Here is a 17517-nt window from a genome sequence, read left to right on the forward strand (position 1 = left end):
GTCTCCCCTGGATTTCAAGCACCTGGGCATAGAGGTGTGCTTTGAAAGAGAAAAGTGACAGGCGTGTTTGTAGGGAAAAAAGGTCTTCTGTTTCTCCTACCAAAGGCAGAGGAAAAAGCAGGTTCTGGAGGGGGCTTTTTTCAGCAAACTTCAGATTAAACTCACTGTAACAAGACTGGTATGGGCCACTTGTGGATCAGCCCTGATGCAAATCTCAGCTCTTCCATCTCATAGCCAAGTTCTTGTCAGTTTATGTTCATGCTCTTGGGAATCTGTCTCCTTTTATCAACAAAACTCATCAGTGTTTTCATTTGTGATGGGCTAAGGCTTAAAATATCCTGGGCTCCCTGAAAACAAATCAAAACCAAATCAAAACCAAAACACCATTCCCTCCATCCCTCTTCTTTTAGGGGGAAGGCAGTATATGAAGGCAGAGTCAGTCTGATGCCTTTCAGCTTGCGCTCCTTTAGCACGCATCTTTCCTGAACTGGGCCGACTGATTGCACGGAAGAGTGAGCAGTGGAGGACGTGACTGCAAGGCTGTAGCTACCTTGCAGAGCACAGCCTGCAAGCTGGAAGCACTCTCTTCTGAGAAGGGGAGAGGTTAAATCAGCATGGTTGCTGGATGCAGCCTCTACTAAGTCTCTGCTAGCGAAGGGAAGTGAGTCCAGGCAGAGAAAGGAGGTGTGTGGACAGCAAAGTTAAGATTAGTGCTTTACCTGATACAACTATTATTTTATTTATTTTTTTTTTCTGGGAAAGAAACAATCTACAGCACAATGAACAGGTGTTTTAGATCTGTCTTTGCGGTGTAAACTAATGGCTGAGGGGGGAGGCTATGTGAAGAGTTGCCAGAGTTAGAGATTTGAGAAATCCTGCTTCTCAGAATAGCTCTGCCTGAGGCTTTTACTTGCTGTCTCTTACAGTTGATACATATGCACTCGGGAAGCTGTGCTGTTTGCAAGGAAAAGTCTCTGAAACAGCAGAAAAGGATGTCCTATATGATGAGTGGGAGGAAGAAGAGTCCCAGCTCTGAGACATGGAGCTTTTAAAACATTTGAAAACAATGCTATTTCATAAAGCAGAATCTTTGAGTAAGCACTGAGCAGTTATTGTTTCTGGTCTCATAGATGACCCAGGAATGTGATGTTTTTACTGGCACTCAGTGAGACAGCTCTTGGTTGGGAGCTATCCAAGACTCCTGGCATGGCTTCGGCATTCCTGCAGATTTGACACAATGATTTTAACCAAAATCCCACATGCTTGATATAATCACTCAGTGCCTTTGGAAAGGGTTTTATACCTAATATGGACAAAAAAGGGTTCTGCTTTTTCAGAGACATGACGTGTGGTGAGCAGGTTTGGATCCAGAAATAGACTCATCTGTATTCACTTAGCCCTGGTATTTTTTCGTGGTCTCTATTGTAACAGGCTAGGCACCTGCTGACTGTCCAAGCCTAGATTGCAGTATTCCAATTCAAAAAGCACAGCTACCCTCAGTTTCTCTTGATTGCCATGTGCGTGGCGTGTAAACGCCAAACACAGTGGGGGAAAGTTAATCACTGTATCAGCAGACTCTAGGGATGAGACAAAAATATACTGGCTTTTTATGCGGATCCATAGGAGATGATCAGCCACTTTGGCTAAATATACAAGTGGGCAGAAGCAGATGGAAATGGTGACTCCGAGATCCTTTATCACAGTGTTAATTAATAATAAGGTGGGAAGCTGCTGTGCATGGATGTGTCAGCCATCTGTGCTCATTGTACATATGCAGGACACAGGCAGCCCAGCTCTCTGCTCCGAGAACTTTGCCAGTGAGGATGGGTTTCTAAAGTGCTTGGTATTGAGCTAATTGTACCTCTTTTCTTGTAAATCAGCAAAATTCAGCAAGTGGTTGTACCCTGCTTTCACACATAGTGTTGCTGGGCCTTTGTCTGCCGCAGCATAGGCAGGGTTGCAGCTCCAGTATGCTGAGAGAATACACTTCAGTCATGCCAGTTAAACCATTTGCTTCTCTAGGAAATATCTTCAATAGGATGGTTATAGAGAACCATTTTGATAGCTTTTAGAAGGGAGGAGATATGCATCGTTGATTTATACTTGCCACGGTTTAAGTTATTTATGGGTTTTATATTTATCTTGCATGAATCTGAACAAGTTAATGATTTAGCTCATGCAACTTGCCTTTGTTTAGGTCTGTGAGCTTGCTTTCTGTAAGTTAAGCTCTCTCTGAACACCACAGAGTGTGTTGGGAACTAAAGCCACAATAACTTCTAGCATTATAATTCTCATCTCCCAGCACATGGCCCCAGGGTGGCCTCACTTCTCATGCCACAGCAGGAGTAGAGGACAGCGATAGCGTAGGCATGAGCTGCACTCATAGTTAAATGTGCTTTCATGGCTGCAAGTCAGCGCGATGTTGGAATACAGCTCCAATGTGCTGTGATTTCCAAAGTAGGTAAGCAATATTTATGCTTTTTAGCCTCCTGTGTTATGGAAGAAATATGATGCTTCTCCAAAAGTAGCTATTTTGATGGAGAAATGGATAGTAAAAGATGTCACATTGTGATCAATTGTGTAAATAGAGAGATAAGTGTATTTCCGTATGGCTCCAAATTAATATGTAATTTCAATCTCCTTTTTACTGTTATCAGCCAAGTGGAAAAGGGCCACGCCTACCTGAAGTTTATTGTGTCATCAGCCGGCTGGGGTGCTTTGACCTATTTTCCAAGGTGAGAGGATTTTTTTCAATATTGTTTTGAATGTTTACTGTGAAATAGTCAAATCAATGAACCAGACAAGAATTTCTTCCTTTGATGGGAGATAACTGTATTTTATGGTTGCTGTTTTGGATATTCCATCCCTATTATTGGGTTCACCAAAGAATGCCTTATTACTTCTGTGACTGAGGCAGAACTTGATTCAAAAAACATCTGGGTGTCTGTATGATCTGGATGACTAGAGCATTTTCCATTGTTTTCTGAAGCCATTCTCTGCTAAGCTGTAATTCTTGGCACCCACAGTTTGGATGATGGGCCAGTACCACTTTTACTCCAGTACCCTGTGGAATAATGAGGTTAAGAAAAAAGATAATTTGATCCGTGAAGTCTATATGCTTTACAACATAGACATGACTTTATTTTATTTTATTTTAATTTTTCATCCTAAGAGGCTAAGGAAGTGTGGATAATCTTTTAATTGGCTTCTACATCAATGAATCCAAAGTTGCATCATATGCATATGTGATTTACCTAGGTAATAAATTTCTGACTCAAGAGTTTTGAGACAATAAACAAGGCATTGCAGCTAAATAGGGATTGAATAACCATAGAAACACTTAACTGCCAGTCAGCTTCAAAGCCACAAGCATTATTCTTTTGTAAGACAAAAGGTTATTAACCTATTAAAACAATTGTCAATTGATTAACATTTCAAATGTCTCTCTGGCTGCCAGTTTAGGGCCTCTGGTCCTCTGACAGAGTCCTGCAAAATCCAGTGAGCACCTCAGAGAACCATAAAGGATTTACTGGTGATCTGTGGAGAATAATGATGTGACTAATGTCAAATGGTTGCTTCCCCCTTTTCAAATTTCTATACAGTATTCACAGAAATGTTTTAATTTGCCAGAGATTTTCACTTCAGTTACAAGAAGCCTCACAGAACTTAAACACAAATTTTGCTTGTACATTTGTAAATGAATAAAGTTGAAACAAACATGTAAACCATTGAAGTTAATAAAAATCATGGCATTTATAATGTTCATATGATCTAGTAATCATACAGAATGTTATCTTTCATCAAAGCTGGTTTCAAGCCTTTCCAGATAAAACTTAGTTTAACACAAATCTTGTGTGAAGAAAAACAATTGGGTTGAAATAGTTAATTAGTTCTGCTTCTGACTTCTTTCATAAAGCTCTGAAACCAGGGGTTTATAACAGTGACCCTTAGACATAATATGTATCTAAACACAGATATCTGTGAGCGAAATGGAATGCATTGTTCTGGGTTGATAGCACAGCTCACAAAAATAACAATCTTGGAAACTATGCAGAGAGGTTGTGAGGCTCTTTGGTTTTATGTTTTTTTTGTCTAATTTTGGTAGGGCACTGATTTTCAAAGGAAACTTTAGGAGAGGGTAAAAAAGCAGAGGGTATGAAAAATGAAAATTTAAGTATCCTGCTTACAACCAAATATCTCTGCAGTTGGGGTGTAAAGTCTGCAGCAGACAGGAAAGGTCAAGCCAAAACTGCAAGTAATCTGCTTTCCCAGTTAAATCTGTAATCTGAAAAAAAGTGTCTGATCATCCAGTCAAAGTGAACCAGAGGCTGACTGGTGAGTGTAATTTCACTGGTTTCATCAGGGGCTGATCCCAGGCATCCTGGCAAGCAGACCCTGATGAAATTGCCCTCAAAGTCTTGATCTTTGTACGGGAAGGAAGGCTCCCGCTGAATTACATATGAAGCCATGAATGAGTTTGTAATACACCTACACTCTTTTTCAATTTATGGGTTCAGGGAGGGGCTGGGCCACAAAAAGACCTAATCCCCACTGCAGTCCAGACACAGCCATTCTGTCCTGCAAAGGGCTGGTCACCTCCAGGAGGTACAGGTAGGTGCCAGGGTGAGAGCAGGTTGTTTGGCAGTGCCCAGCGCTGACTCCAGATTCGGACTGGATTTAGCATGGGTCTTAAACACATGCTCCAAACAGTGCGTTTGGGAAGGTTTTGGATGAAACATTTTTGTCTGCAACTTTGCTTTAGAGTTAGGCCTTTAGTATGCTGCAAAGAAGGAGGAGAAACTATGCACTAGTGCTGGCATTTCATGTCATCAGCTACCTCTGGAAGTCACCAACTTGCACTTAAGTATGTTTTAATGTTCTGTTTCAGTGAAAAAGCATTTCCAAGAGAAACAAGGGAAAATGCATGGCTTAGACCCACTAATGCTTGTATGGCCTTTTGCTCTTGAGTGGTGGTTAAAAGATCACTCTTTCAGGTCAAACCACTAACTGCTTTGAAGCTTGCTTTCTCATCTTCTTTAGGTTTATCATCTATACGGTCTGTCTAATGTGGGAAAACTTAGCTGTGATCTAATTTATGTGGGCCTGTGTCACCAAAGAGAGAAGAAAATAATAGTCCTCTCTATCTGTAAGAAGTTCCATCTGCTTCTTTCAAAACTAGATTGCCTGCTCTGCGTCATGTCAAACAGCAAATGACCTTCGTGCAGGCACCCAGTGTAAACAGCTGGGCACGCTGCTTCATGAGGCTGCTCACAGCTGTCTTCAGCTTGGCACAGACTGCAAAGTGACTGTCACCACGGCCAGGCCTATTCCAAGGCTCTCCTGGTGGAGCCCTGCTGGCATCATAGTGTGGCAGGTCTGCTTTTCTTGCTGGTCTGGCTTTTTCCTGCCCAATAAGTTGCAATGGAAAAGATGCCTTCCTTAATGCAAATATCAGGTTTACAACTGCAATTTTACGCTCACCTGGCCTGTGATCATGGGGTTTGTCTTGATCTTTCTGTTCTTCAGCTGACCCTGTTGTTTGGGCCAAATCCCAACAACATCGATCCATCTTTGCCATGTCTTCTTTCAGCTTTCCAGGTTTGTTATTTGTTCCTTGTCTCTCTTTTCAACTGCATTCACAAAATTTTGTAACTAGAGGATGGATCATTATAGTAGGATCAAGTTTAATGATAGCAAAGAAATGTATGGAAATTAGAATTAAACTTAGATCTGCCATGTGTTTAGGCACATATGGGTCAGAAGTTGTTTTAAAAATGTATGTGGTGCTGACATGTTCTGTCTCTTTTCTCTCTTATGTCTTACCAATGGATTAGATCCTGGATGAGGTTGAAAGGAGAAGGGGCATTTCTGCTGCCTTGGTTTATCCATTTATGAGGAGTCTGATGGAATCTCCTTTTCCTGCACCTGGAAAGACAATCAAAGTCAAAACCTTTCTACCTGGAGCTGGAAATGAGGTAAAAAGCAACAGCAAACATTAAGAACCAAAGCCTTTCCTCCCATCACTCGAATAACAAACAGCAAAATTAAAACAGGAGGAGAGGCACAGAATACTGCAAGTCACGTGGGATGGTATTCCTTAAAAAGAGAAGTGCAGGAGCTGCACCAGTGTTAATACATTAAAGTTTATTCCAGCTGATGATTATAAACCAATTTATAGTTATGTATTTGTTATTTGTATTTTTTAATAAGTCGTGTGTAAAAAAAAAAAGTTCTAGTATGCCTGGCCTAGTGCATCTAACAGAACTACAGCATTCTTGGGCTTTATCACAGTGATAACAAGCTAGCATATGTGTAAGTTTGGAAATGAATCTTCTTGGAAATAAATTCCTTTTACCTCGGCCTCAAATCAATATTCTATATTTGGAAAAGCAGGCCATTTAAAGTTTCTGTGTGTATGCACACATGTAATAATTTCATTTTTTTACTGACTCAAGTAGCTAGAAACCTACCATTAGAAAACATAGGCCTTACTAGAAATGACGGTGTTGGTAACTTAAAGTTTTAGTTTTTTGTAGCTTGAGGCTTACTAGCCATTTGGCATGACAAATTCTGAACTCTGCATGTCCTGATGTTAGGATGCAGCAGCTCCATGAAGATGGGCAACTGTATAGAGCAATTATATTACTGGAGATAAGAATAGAATTTGGCCCACTTAGTGAAAGCTGGGAAAAAATAAACCTTTTAGGGTTATTTTACAACCCCTAGGGTTAGTTCTACAGCACTATTTCTATTTTTACATTGAACCATATTTTCTCCAAGTGTAATGCCAGTGGAGTGGACCTGGGAAGTCACTTGGGATGAAATGTAAAGGGTGCCGTGTAACAGTGACTTGCAGGGAATTTTTAAGTCACATGCATTTTCTCCTGGAGAAGCAAAGGGAAATTGAAAGGCTGATTGGTGTAACAGTGGTAAGATCTGACAGTGCTTTTTTGATGTGAATGTATCTGGGAACCATGGATCTGCAGTTTCTCTATCCTCAGCTCAAGCATTTGAACTCTCCCAGAGAAAAATATTGAGATGATTCCAAACAAACAAACAACTCTTTTTTCTGGCTGAGCTTTGCTCTCTGTTATGCTAGTACAAACTTGCTATTTAAATAGAATACATTGGTTTAATTAGGAACAGAATCTTGTCCTTCCATTGTGGCTCCTCTGGCCTAAACAAATATGATGATTAATTGGGAAGTAGACAGTATGTTTCTTTGTAAAGAGCAGACTGAAGGAGAAGGCTTCGCCAAGCAACAGAAAACATCCATGGCATTTGTAAGAGCTGCCGTAACTTGCATTGCATCCTACTCCCAGCAAGATTTTAGTGTTGGAAGTTTTGCAGCAAAACTAACTCCTCATGATTTGGCACGTAAATATGATCTGAGCTTCCAAAGCCAATGCTAAGGAATTGAAGTGGACACCTTTATTGAATGTGAGAAAGGGTAAGCAGGCAACATTTCCCTAAGAGGTATCAATGGTACGTCACCATTCCACGGTTTGATTCTTGCTGTTGTCTGGGGCAGCAGCACACCGATGGGTATGTAATACTGTCACTCTAATGTTTATGTATTTCTTTAAAAAATCAATTAACAGTACACAAATACTGTTCTAAGAATGACTTTTTAGAGTCCTATGTCATTAGTTCACTAACAGTTTTGCAACTTAATAGGTATGAACTGGTTTAGTTTCAGTGTCCTGTGGTCTTGCTGCTGATCATATCCTTAAAACAGTGTGTTTGTGAGGAATTTTGTAAGGGCTACTCAAGTTTATTGCTACTCAAGCAATACTCTGTGCTAGTGGAATGTGGTGTCATGTGCAGGAAAACACAGAAGTGGTTTAAAGCAGTAAAGTGACAGTGATTTTTGGACATGTGGGAAGGAGATGTATATATGTTCCTGCTAATATGTCTACAGAGATTTCAGCACAGCTTTAAGTTGGCCAGCTTTTCCCCTTTCCCTTCTGTTTCCTCAAATTCCTCCGTAGTTCATCATTTGCTGTCTTGCACTTCGTATTTTTCTTCTTCTCTTATTCTCTTCTTCATGTTATTTTTCTGTCTTCTTTTTTCTGTCCTCTGTCTTCAAGCTCCACATCTGAGCATGTCAATTGCAGAGATATAATAAAGGAAGATATAATAATCGAATCAAGCAAAAGGCATTTGAGAAAAGGAAGGAGAGGGCCCGAGGTCATGGATGAAGTATGAAAATTAGACTTTAAAGGGATGTCACAAGTCACCATCTAAGACCTTGTCCTGACTCCCCAGTTAAGTATATATATATATATATATGTACATATGTTTGTGACAAAAAAAGGCTATAAACACTAGCTAGTGACTTATGTGTCATAAAGGAGTGAAAATGAAGTAAAACGTTATTAAATTTTGCACTACACTTAAGTTCAGTCCTTGACTTCCATCTAGATGTGAATTTGAACTGCTAGCTCTGTTGATACCAAATTTACCTTGTCTTTATGGCTGTTTTAACCCTGCAAGCTTCCAGTTCCAGTGTTTCCAGTTTGCTGCTTGCTTCCTACTGTTGACTCAGCCAAGCTTTACATCTCTGACAGGATGTTTAGAAGGCAGAGTTATGCATCCCCAGCAAACGATAGCAGATTTAGTGCACACAACTGGATTCTGGGAAGAAAATTACTTGATAGTGAGTTGTGAAATACAGCATTTCTCTGGAGTTCTGTGCCACCAGCCTCTGTTTCCAAAGGATGGGCACTGTTCTCCGTGCCCACTCAATAGACAAGCCTGGGCCAGGATGCCGGGTGCCTCTGGTGCTGCCAGCCCTGGCTAGTGACACTGACTGATGTTTGTTAAATGTGTTCAGGTCATTGAGCTGCGGCGGCCAATGGACTCTCGTCTGGAGCACGTGGACTTTGAATGTCTTTTCAAGTGCCTCAGTGTTCGTCAGATCATCAGGATCTTTGCTTCTCTCCTGTTGGAGCGGCGTGTGATTTTTGTAGCAGACAAGCTCAGGTAAGTGACAAAGGAACCTGAACCTCATGCTGTTAGGGCACTGCTATCTCTTGAACAAAAAGCTTAAAGAAATGTCTAGAATGACTGTCAGATGTGAAGATTCTCTAACTGCAGGATTTAAAAAATTTTCAAGTCAGTGGAAGTTATTTACATCAAATGGGGAACACGTTCTCTACCTGTCACAAGCTATGAGCTGCTTGTTCTGTTTCAGCTCCCTGTCTGTAAAATCGTGATACCAGTACTTATCTGCTTCATAGTCAACAAATGTTTGCACAACATTTTGAAGTAATATAGTCCTAACAATATTTCATTTCTGTTTTGGAACAAAGTACTCATGAACAGTAGCAGAGATCGTCACTGAGGTGCTTCACCTTTGGCCATACAGCCACCCATCAGGGTGCTGAGAGTTTGTTGGGTTTGCTCCATGCAGTACAGAGAGTTTGTAATGGGGCTAGCTTTGAAATCCTGCACTACCAAACTCATGCACTGTGACTGTTAAGAATGCTAACACGGTCCTTCCCAGCTGGTTAGGCTATGTTTCCTGGTGCTCACAGAACCTGAAAACATTTACTTTCTGAAACTCTTTGTTGCGCTCCTTGCTACACCCTCTCAACGTACCTCTTATTTCTCTGCCCTGTGATTGCAACTCCCCACCCCTCCGTCCTTGGCCCTTCTGAGGCATGTACTTGACCCCAAGGTGTGAAGGGGGAGAGGGACAGCTCTTGACTCCATGTGGCCTTTACCAAGAAAATGGGAGCTCCATGTAGGCTGCACCCCTTCCTGCAGCAAAGAATCATTTTAGATGCTTGTGTAATCTATATATGTAAGTGTGGGCATTGCAAAGAAGACATTCTTTGCTCTACAGCATGGCAAATAATGAAAGATAGCAAATCAAAGTAAAGACTATAATTTATTAGATTCAGAAATATCCAGCATCTTTTAAAAGGACACGAAAGACAGTATGGGTGGTTAAAAACACAGATGGATCTACCCAAACAAACTCTCTTAAACACTTTATCAGTCCTGACCTTCTCTGAATGACCGCCAGAAATAATAGCTGCACTTAGTGGCCGCCAGTGTATATAATAGCAAAAATACTTTGCATAGTAAAAGCTTTACAACCTTTAGGGGAGAATTTCTTAAAGCTGCAGACCCTTCTCAGGTTATAAAGTTATTTCCTTAGCAGTCTTTTTTGTAGTCTAGAACAACAGGAACATTTTATTTCATCCCGTCCCCTGTCAGTAACCCTTAGTTTGAATGACCATTTGGGATAACTTAATTTCAGAAAAACTCCTGGTGAGGATTGTGCAGCTAGTCCAGGGTTTCTGCAGTACCTTACAAGATATGTGAGTCACACCATGAATATTGGGGCAGGTGGCTTTTGAAAATACTGTTCATGTGCTCCTTCTGACTGTTTTTCTACTGCATGCTTAATTACATCATCTTACCTGTTCCTATTTTACTGTTCATGTAGCAGAATTAGTGGCACCCACAGGTCTGACTCTAAGTCAGAATGACACAGTTCTGTGTTCCTTCAAACGGCACAATGATTTGAGTGGAAACTCACTGAAATGGTACAGAGGAAATGAAGGCTATACTGTGCTGCTGCCAACCATTGCACTGCTTCAGAGTTCCCAGTTGCTTCTTTCAGTGTTGCGGTTTGGCAGAGTACTGTGAACCTTGATCTTGATGGTGGGCATGGTGCTGTAGGGTGGCTTGCTGCAAGAGCCAGCCTCAGCTGTGAGGGGACAGAAAGCAGTCATTCTCAGGAGTGCTCCTCTGGGAAGGCTGGCCTCATCAATATCATGTAATGCTTCTGGGCACTGTTCAGAGAAACGAAACAATTAAACCTACTTTGAGAGACTTGTAGCAGCTTGGCTTTTAAAACAGTCATGTTGATGATGCTGAGGCTAATGAGGTCTTCTGGCTGCTCCTGTCAGAAGGGACAGAAGCCGTCTTACAAAAAGGTTTATATGCATGTACTTTATTATCTATTTTATTATACCTACATGCAGCCTTTATTATATAGGTTGTTTTGTTTCCTCTAAAAAGAATATGACATAATCTGACGTGGTAGATAAGGCCCTGGATAAAGACTTGGGAATCCCGAGTTCTCCTTCTGAACCCGCTGACCCGCTGTGTGATGCATGCCGGAAATGTAGCTCCTCTTTTTCTTTTTTTTCTTTCTTATCTTTTGTTTGGTCTGTCTGGGATCCTAAATGCTCCAGGACAGAGAATGTTTCTTGCTCTGCGTGCGTGCATAGTTATACTTGATACAGCACGGGGATCTAGGAGGTACTGTAAAAGAGAAACTAATAATGAGTCCTTTGACAAAGGCCCCAAGAAAGCGACAGTAAGAAGTGGATTTAAATTCAATACTTGCAGAGGGTTTCATGATTTAAATGGGGATGAAGTCTAAAATGAAACACTCTGGCTTTGAGCTAATAACTGTCTGTCTTGGAACCTTTGGCTTGTCTGACATGAATTTTGTTTATGGGCATCATGGCTGAAACTGAAGGAGTTTACCAGTAATGTGGAAAAAAAAAAAAAAAAAAAAAAGTGAAATATCTTACAGGTCCGGTCTGTGGGCCCAAAGTACCAGAGCAGGAAATTAAAAAGATTTTACAAGGGTTTGATTTCTGCATGTACCCAAAAAATAGCTTAGAAATAAATGATGAGGTTTAGGCTTCAAACAATGAGATGCAATGGGTTTTTGTGGCTGCCTGTTTAACAAGTCTCCAAGCAATAAATGATTTCACACATTATACAAGTTTCAGAAAGTCACACCTAGTGAAGTGAGATTTATTCAATAAATTGTTATTTATGGGTCTTATATTGCCCAGAGTGTGAAAATTTGCTCCAAAGACATTGCCATCTTTCAATACACAATGTGATGCTACCAGCAATAAGGAAGCAATAGTAAGGTTTGGAATGACAAGCCTGTGAGGTAGCCTTGGTTGGTTACGCATGCGTGCAGTTAGTTGTAGTTTTGTTTGTTTGTTTGTTTTTGGTTTTGTCTGTTTTGTTTTTGGTTTTCCAATAGGTTGCTTACATTTTTTTTTTCTGCTTGAAATTGAGTGAATAAATCCCTGCAGCTATTTGCTCACCTTCAAAAATCCATTTGAATCTGCCAGTGACCTTTCAGTATTCTGCTTTCCATGAATAGTCAAGAAAACAACATAATAAATAAACAATAATAAACGATAAATAAAGATAAAAACAGAGAAATCTGGAGGAATAATAAGTCAGAAAAAGGACACTTAAAGGTCCAGTTCTTCAAACATATATCAGCTGAAAGCACAGCTGAGATGGTATGTCCCATCCCTATTCCAATCCTTGTCCCATCTGGGAGCCCTTATTTATGTTCCTGGTATTCTGCCTGATCAACCCAGCTATGAAAAATCCCACAACTCTGCCAGCTGCAAAGGAAGACCTGCTCTAGTGCAGTCCTTTGGGGTTTACAAAGCAAGGCAGCAGATGCAAAATCAGGGGGTTCCTGGGCTCGGGGGACATTGGTGTGACTGCAGGCACAGAGGTAGCAACAGAAAATAAATAGGTTACAAACACTGGAGGAAAAATATTTCTTTGCTTGTTTCAGTTTTGTGCTGAGGAGATGACTTTGCAAGCATGTTTGCTGAGGGGCAGGGTATTGAATCACGCCTGTGAGAACAGGCTCATTGACTTTTCCCCTAAATGTGTGGAGAGGGGGAAAGGAAGGACTTGGGCATCTCAGTGTCACTTTGTTATAATCCCATTTTTTTATGAATAAAAAGTGCTGTTGCTGTAATCTGCTATATGGTGAAGGACTCTGAGCATATTTTGCTTATGTTTCGCATGTGGGTCCAATCCAAAGCCAGCCAGAGTCAGTGAGAGCATTTGGATGGGGCTTGTCTTTTGCTGTGGACTGAAATCCAAGAGTATTTTTTCAGTGGAAAGCCTTAGAGACAAAAGGTGTCTGTTGAGCCCCTGCTCTTGTAAAAGACAAAGTAACTTCTCATTGTCTGTTTTTGTTTGTTTGTTTTAATGAGATACTTCAGCTACTTCTTGGTGATGCAGGAGCATGGGCCTCAGAGAAAATCTCTGCTGACAGGAATGGGTTTTATGCTTCCAAATCATGTAAGTGAACTCAGAGATGTACCCCAAGGCTAAGGTGTGCCGTGCATTTTCTCTGGCAGTGCCAGTTCAGGAAGTCCCCTTCCCCGTTTGTGTTTGTTCCTGCCCTGGGCCGTGCCCTCCTTCACCCAGGAGGTGGTGGTGCCAGCCCAGCCGCAGTAGGAGTTACTCATTTTGCAGAGCTTCCCCAAGCCAGAATGCCCTCTCAGCGGAGAGCTCTCATGCTAGGACAGTTTTCCTCCCTTAGGGATGACCACAGATGACTTTGTCTTCCCCAGGAGAGCCTTTTCCTTCCTGATTCTCTGCCCCTCGGCCCGCTCACATGCCCTGGCCTATGTGGGTTGACCTGGCGCAATGCAGACCAGCTGCCTGTCACCTGGTGGGCTACGGCCCTGAGCTACCCTTCTCTGCACTGCTTACCCCATAAAGTCAAGAGGCACCCCGGAGGTGGGATGACTTAACAGCTGTTAAGGATAAAAACCACCCTGCCCTTTCCCAAAGTATTTGGGAGGAGAAATCTATTCCAGCACAACTGTAGAAAGTTCAGGCAGATCCCAGACCTGACCAAAGGTTATAGGCTCCAGACAGAAACACTGACTAATACAAGACAGAAGCATAAATATGTAAATATTTGTGGGAAGTCATCCCGCAGGCATGTCTTTGTTAACTTTGAGGAGCTAAAAGGGAGCAGAGTGTACTTGTATAAAAGTGCAAAGGCATTCAGAACAAACGGTGGCATTTTCCTAATCTCATGGACAGAGACAGCTTAGGGCTGTCCTTGCTGTGCTCGAGGTGTTCAGGGAGCATTGACACTTGTCCTCGTATTTGAATCTATTGTTTTGGAAACTACGAAGTTATGCTAGAAAGCAGCACGCTTAGCAGTTACAAGGCTGGTCCCAGTCTCTATGTACCTACCTAGAAAAACAATATTAGGGATTCTTTTCATCCAGCAGAGAAAATCAGAGTATGATCTTTTAGCTCAAGTTAGCACGTACAAATTCAAACAGGAGGTAAGTGGCAACATTTTGGTAGTAAGAGTAAACTATTATTTTTCAGCCCTGTAGCAAGGTCAGGTGGAAAAGCAACGCTAGCTACAATGTTGTGCAGATTAATACGGTAGACTCTAATCCCCTACTTCCTTTATTATTATTTATTAATAAAATTAGGGTATAATTCTCACAAACTAATCATAGTAGTTGGTAATGAAGCCTGGCCAGGCTCACCTGCTTCCTGCTCCTCACCACGAGTCTGCCACATCATAAAACTCCTAAGATCTGCCAACCTGCAGCTTGAAAGGTAAAAATGTTGGGATGGAGAGGGAGTGTGCTCGGTACACAGGTAGTGATCTCTGGCCAGGAATAAATATTTCCTTTACTTTCCCCTGTCACAAAAACCTCCACAAAAAACTGCGAGGTCGATTTGACAGCAAATGCATGCCAGAAAGCAATTTTTGAGGTATACTTTACAGTGTTCAGTCTTTAACTGATCTATAGCACTTCTGAGGAGAGGCTGCAGTCCTCTCTTGGTCACAGCTTGCACAGCCCTTTATTGAGCCAAAAGTTCAGCTCTTTGTCTCAAGGAAAACTTTCTTTCCCCATCATCATCTGTGCACCGAAGATGTTTAGAGATTTAATCTACCATACCTGCTGAAATGTGTAATAGCTTGCAGGTCTTCTGTCTTCCTTCCTATCAAATAAAGCTGTAATCTTCCTTGAGCAAGATGTTTGCATGCAGCCCAGACCTGCAAGATGCTAAGTGCCTCATCTTACCATCTGAATGCGAGAATTGAAAGTGTTCAACGTGATGTGAAATTGGTAGCTTAAGGTAACCAGCAGAGGCGTCTCTTCAGATTTTGAGAGAGAAATTTTGCACTTTATTCTGCCTTCTCAAGACAAACTTATAAATTGTACCATTTGGAGTGGTACCAATCTAGCATTGAGATACTGTGATGACTGATGCCAGCAGGGAAACTGTACATTGACAATATTTCAATGAATTTTCTCAGGAAATCTGTCAGGTAGAAGAGACAGCCTGAGAAAGAAAATGAACTTTCTAAGTCCCTGTTTTGTTTAAGATTACACAGTCCCATAGAAAAGCAATGTAATAATGACATTTTTAATTTGCAATAAGCTTTGCTGGTGTTTTTTAATATGCCATATCACCGGAAGGGTATAATAAGCTCGTATAATTTTCCTTTTCCTCCTTTCCTCCTGCCTTTTCCATCTTTCCAGTAATATTTACTCAGGTCACCTTAGGCTTTGGCTAAAGCTCTACTGTGGGAAAATATCATCATTTTCTCACTTCTGGTTTGTGCAACAAAATTCTTTCCCTCTTCCACTTCCCCACGAAAGATAATGGCATAAAATTCTCTTCTGGATTGTTTATTGGTGTAATAACTGTATGTCAATAAGTTGCAACAGTTTCCCAACTTGTCCTTTAGCTCCCAGTAAGGGGATTTAGACAGATTCTTTGTTTATGGTTTTTGAATAAGAAGGATTAGGGTGTTGGGATTGTTCTTCTCCTCCTTTGTCACTATCTAGAAAAATTCTCCATCCTGCTTTACAGCTGTCATGTTGTTCATAGTGAAGTGATTGCCTGTGAATCTGAAACCAACAGCATGAATGTTAACAATGACTGGTGGGAATGAAGGGTCCTGGTGTAAAGCACAAGCAGTAGCTGACACTCCTCTGGAGCACCTGGGCCTGAACACTTTCATTATGGCCTTATGCTAAGAAACTGTCCTGCAGGAAGGGTCTAGGTAACTCTATGGGCACGAAGGATAACTTTCTCCTTTGAAATGTTGGTTGTTCTTTTAACCACCTGACAGAGCTTGGGCAAGTAAGTGGTCAGTGTTCCGATGAATGATTTCTTGCCAAAAATCTGTTTCTGAAAAACAGAAAGAAAGTTTCCTGTATAGTCCAAACCAATCCTGTACTTGTTTGTTCTTGGATAGCATCCTCTAATGAGGAATGTAATTATAAAACATTGGAAATCTAAATTAATTTAACTGATTAACAAATCCAGTGGCAGATTAACAAATCTGTTTAGCTAGGAGACATCTTCCTTGGCTGTTCCTCCCATCACCTCCTGGCTGCTCTACGGCACTGTAATGTACCTGCTTATTCCTTATGCTGTTGACAATAAATCACAGTTGGGCACAGGAGCTCTACTCTGTACCATGGGCTGCCATGAGCATCACAGACACGGTCTTTGTTCAATTTGTTGTCATCTTAGGAAATACTAAAATTTGAATAATAATGTTCTTAGAATGTATTTTGAACACCTGAAGTTCTGTGATATTCTCTGTTCTGATTAGATGGGATATTTGCCATAAGAAAAAAAAAAAAAAGGTTTTTCTGTGTATGTGCTTATGAACAAACTTTCATGGGTGAGCAATGAAAGGACAGGCAAGCAGTAGCACGGACCCTCGCTCTTTCTGTGCCACATTGCCTCATGTACTTGCAACGTGAGGCTGCTGGTGCAACTACAATAGTAGGACAGGATAACACATGATAGGGGAGGGTGTTACAAACTTACATCAAAGGAGATGTGGTCAGAGAATAGTTTATGGATGAAGATGTTGTCCACTTATTTTTCTATAAAATACGGTGAGGAGGGACCAGGAATGGACAACACCTACAGAGGATGACACAAACCTTCAGATGAATTTCTGGCATGAATTGTACCCGTTGACACAGCAGTGTGGCAAGTTCTGTCTCCACAAGATAAAGCCAGAGAAAACAAGTCCAAAAAGTGGTTTGTGACCACTGTGTTTATAATAAAAATTGCCTCCCTGGCATCCTCAGTAGCATGGAGGACTCAGTGTTTGAGCTCTCCGCAACTCCTTGGAATCTGTCCCAGAATTACCTGTACCGCTGGCATCCCACTGATAAGGACACAGCACTGCTCTTTAGCCAGACAGGTGAGGCCATATTATGATTCCTCTATGAGAATTTTACAGGCTCATCTTTTCTCAGTCTGCATCACACCAGATAACGCTGAAGTGTGACTCATCTAGCAAAACAAGGTTCGGGTTTGGCTCGTTTTCATGGGGAAGAAAATGCCATATGAGGGGCATGAGAGTTAAGTAGCTACACTCTCTGAGTTGTAAGCATAGTTAAAAGAATTCTGTGAAGGAGGATAACTGATAATTGGCTGATGTGATGTAGAAAATATGCATTTCCTACTTGGTTTGTGTCCCCTCTCCCTGCCAGCGTTATCACTCTGGCCTTGTTTGCACTCAGTGAGATATCACAAAGCTGGCTTGCAGAAAACACGTCAGCACTCAAATTAGGGGAGCCACTGTGACCTGAATCTGCCTTTCTTTCACATGTGGTAAATGCACAGTTAGACTCCAACTTCTGCGTCTGGCTGCTGCCGCCACATGCAAGAAGCCTGGCTTGGCAAGCAAGGAAGCGT

General features: G+C 41.4%; 1 protein-coding gene across 8 annotated transcripts in view; it reads left to right on the plus strand.

Moving 5' to 3' along the window:
* Positions 1–17517, plus strand: part of DENND2B (DENN domain containing 2B) — a 160805-nt gene that overhangs the window by 130064 nt on the left and 13224 nt on the right. For all 8 annotated transcript variants that reach the window (XM_084521613.1, XM_084521611.1, XM_084521616.1 and 5 more), the window contains 3 exons: positions 2658–2735; positions 5835–5975; positions 8837–8985. In XM_084521613.1, the coding sequence (XP_084377739.1) occupies positions 2658–2735; positions 5835–5975; positions 8837–8985 (368 nt within the window). The remainder of the gene's footprint in view (positions 1–2657; positions 2736–5834; positions 5976–8836; positions 8986–17517) is intronic.

Source organism: Aythya ferina, assembly GCF_964211825.1.
Source record: "Aythya ferina genome assembly, chromosome: 5".
In the NCBI taxonomy this organism is placed as follows: domain Eukaryota; kingdom Metazoa; phylum Chordata; class Aves; order Anseriformes; family Anatidae; genus Aythya; species Aythya ferina.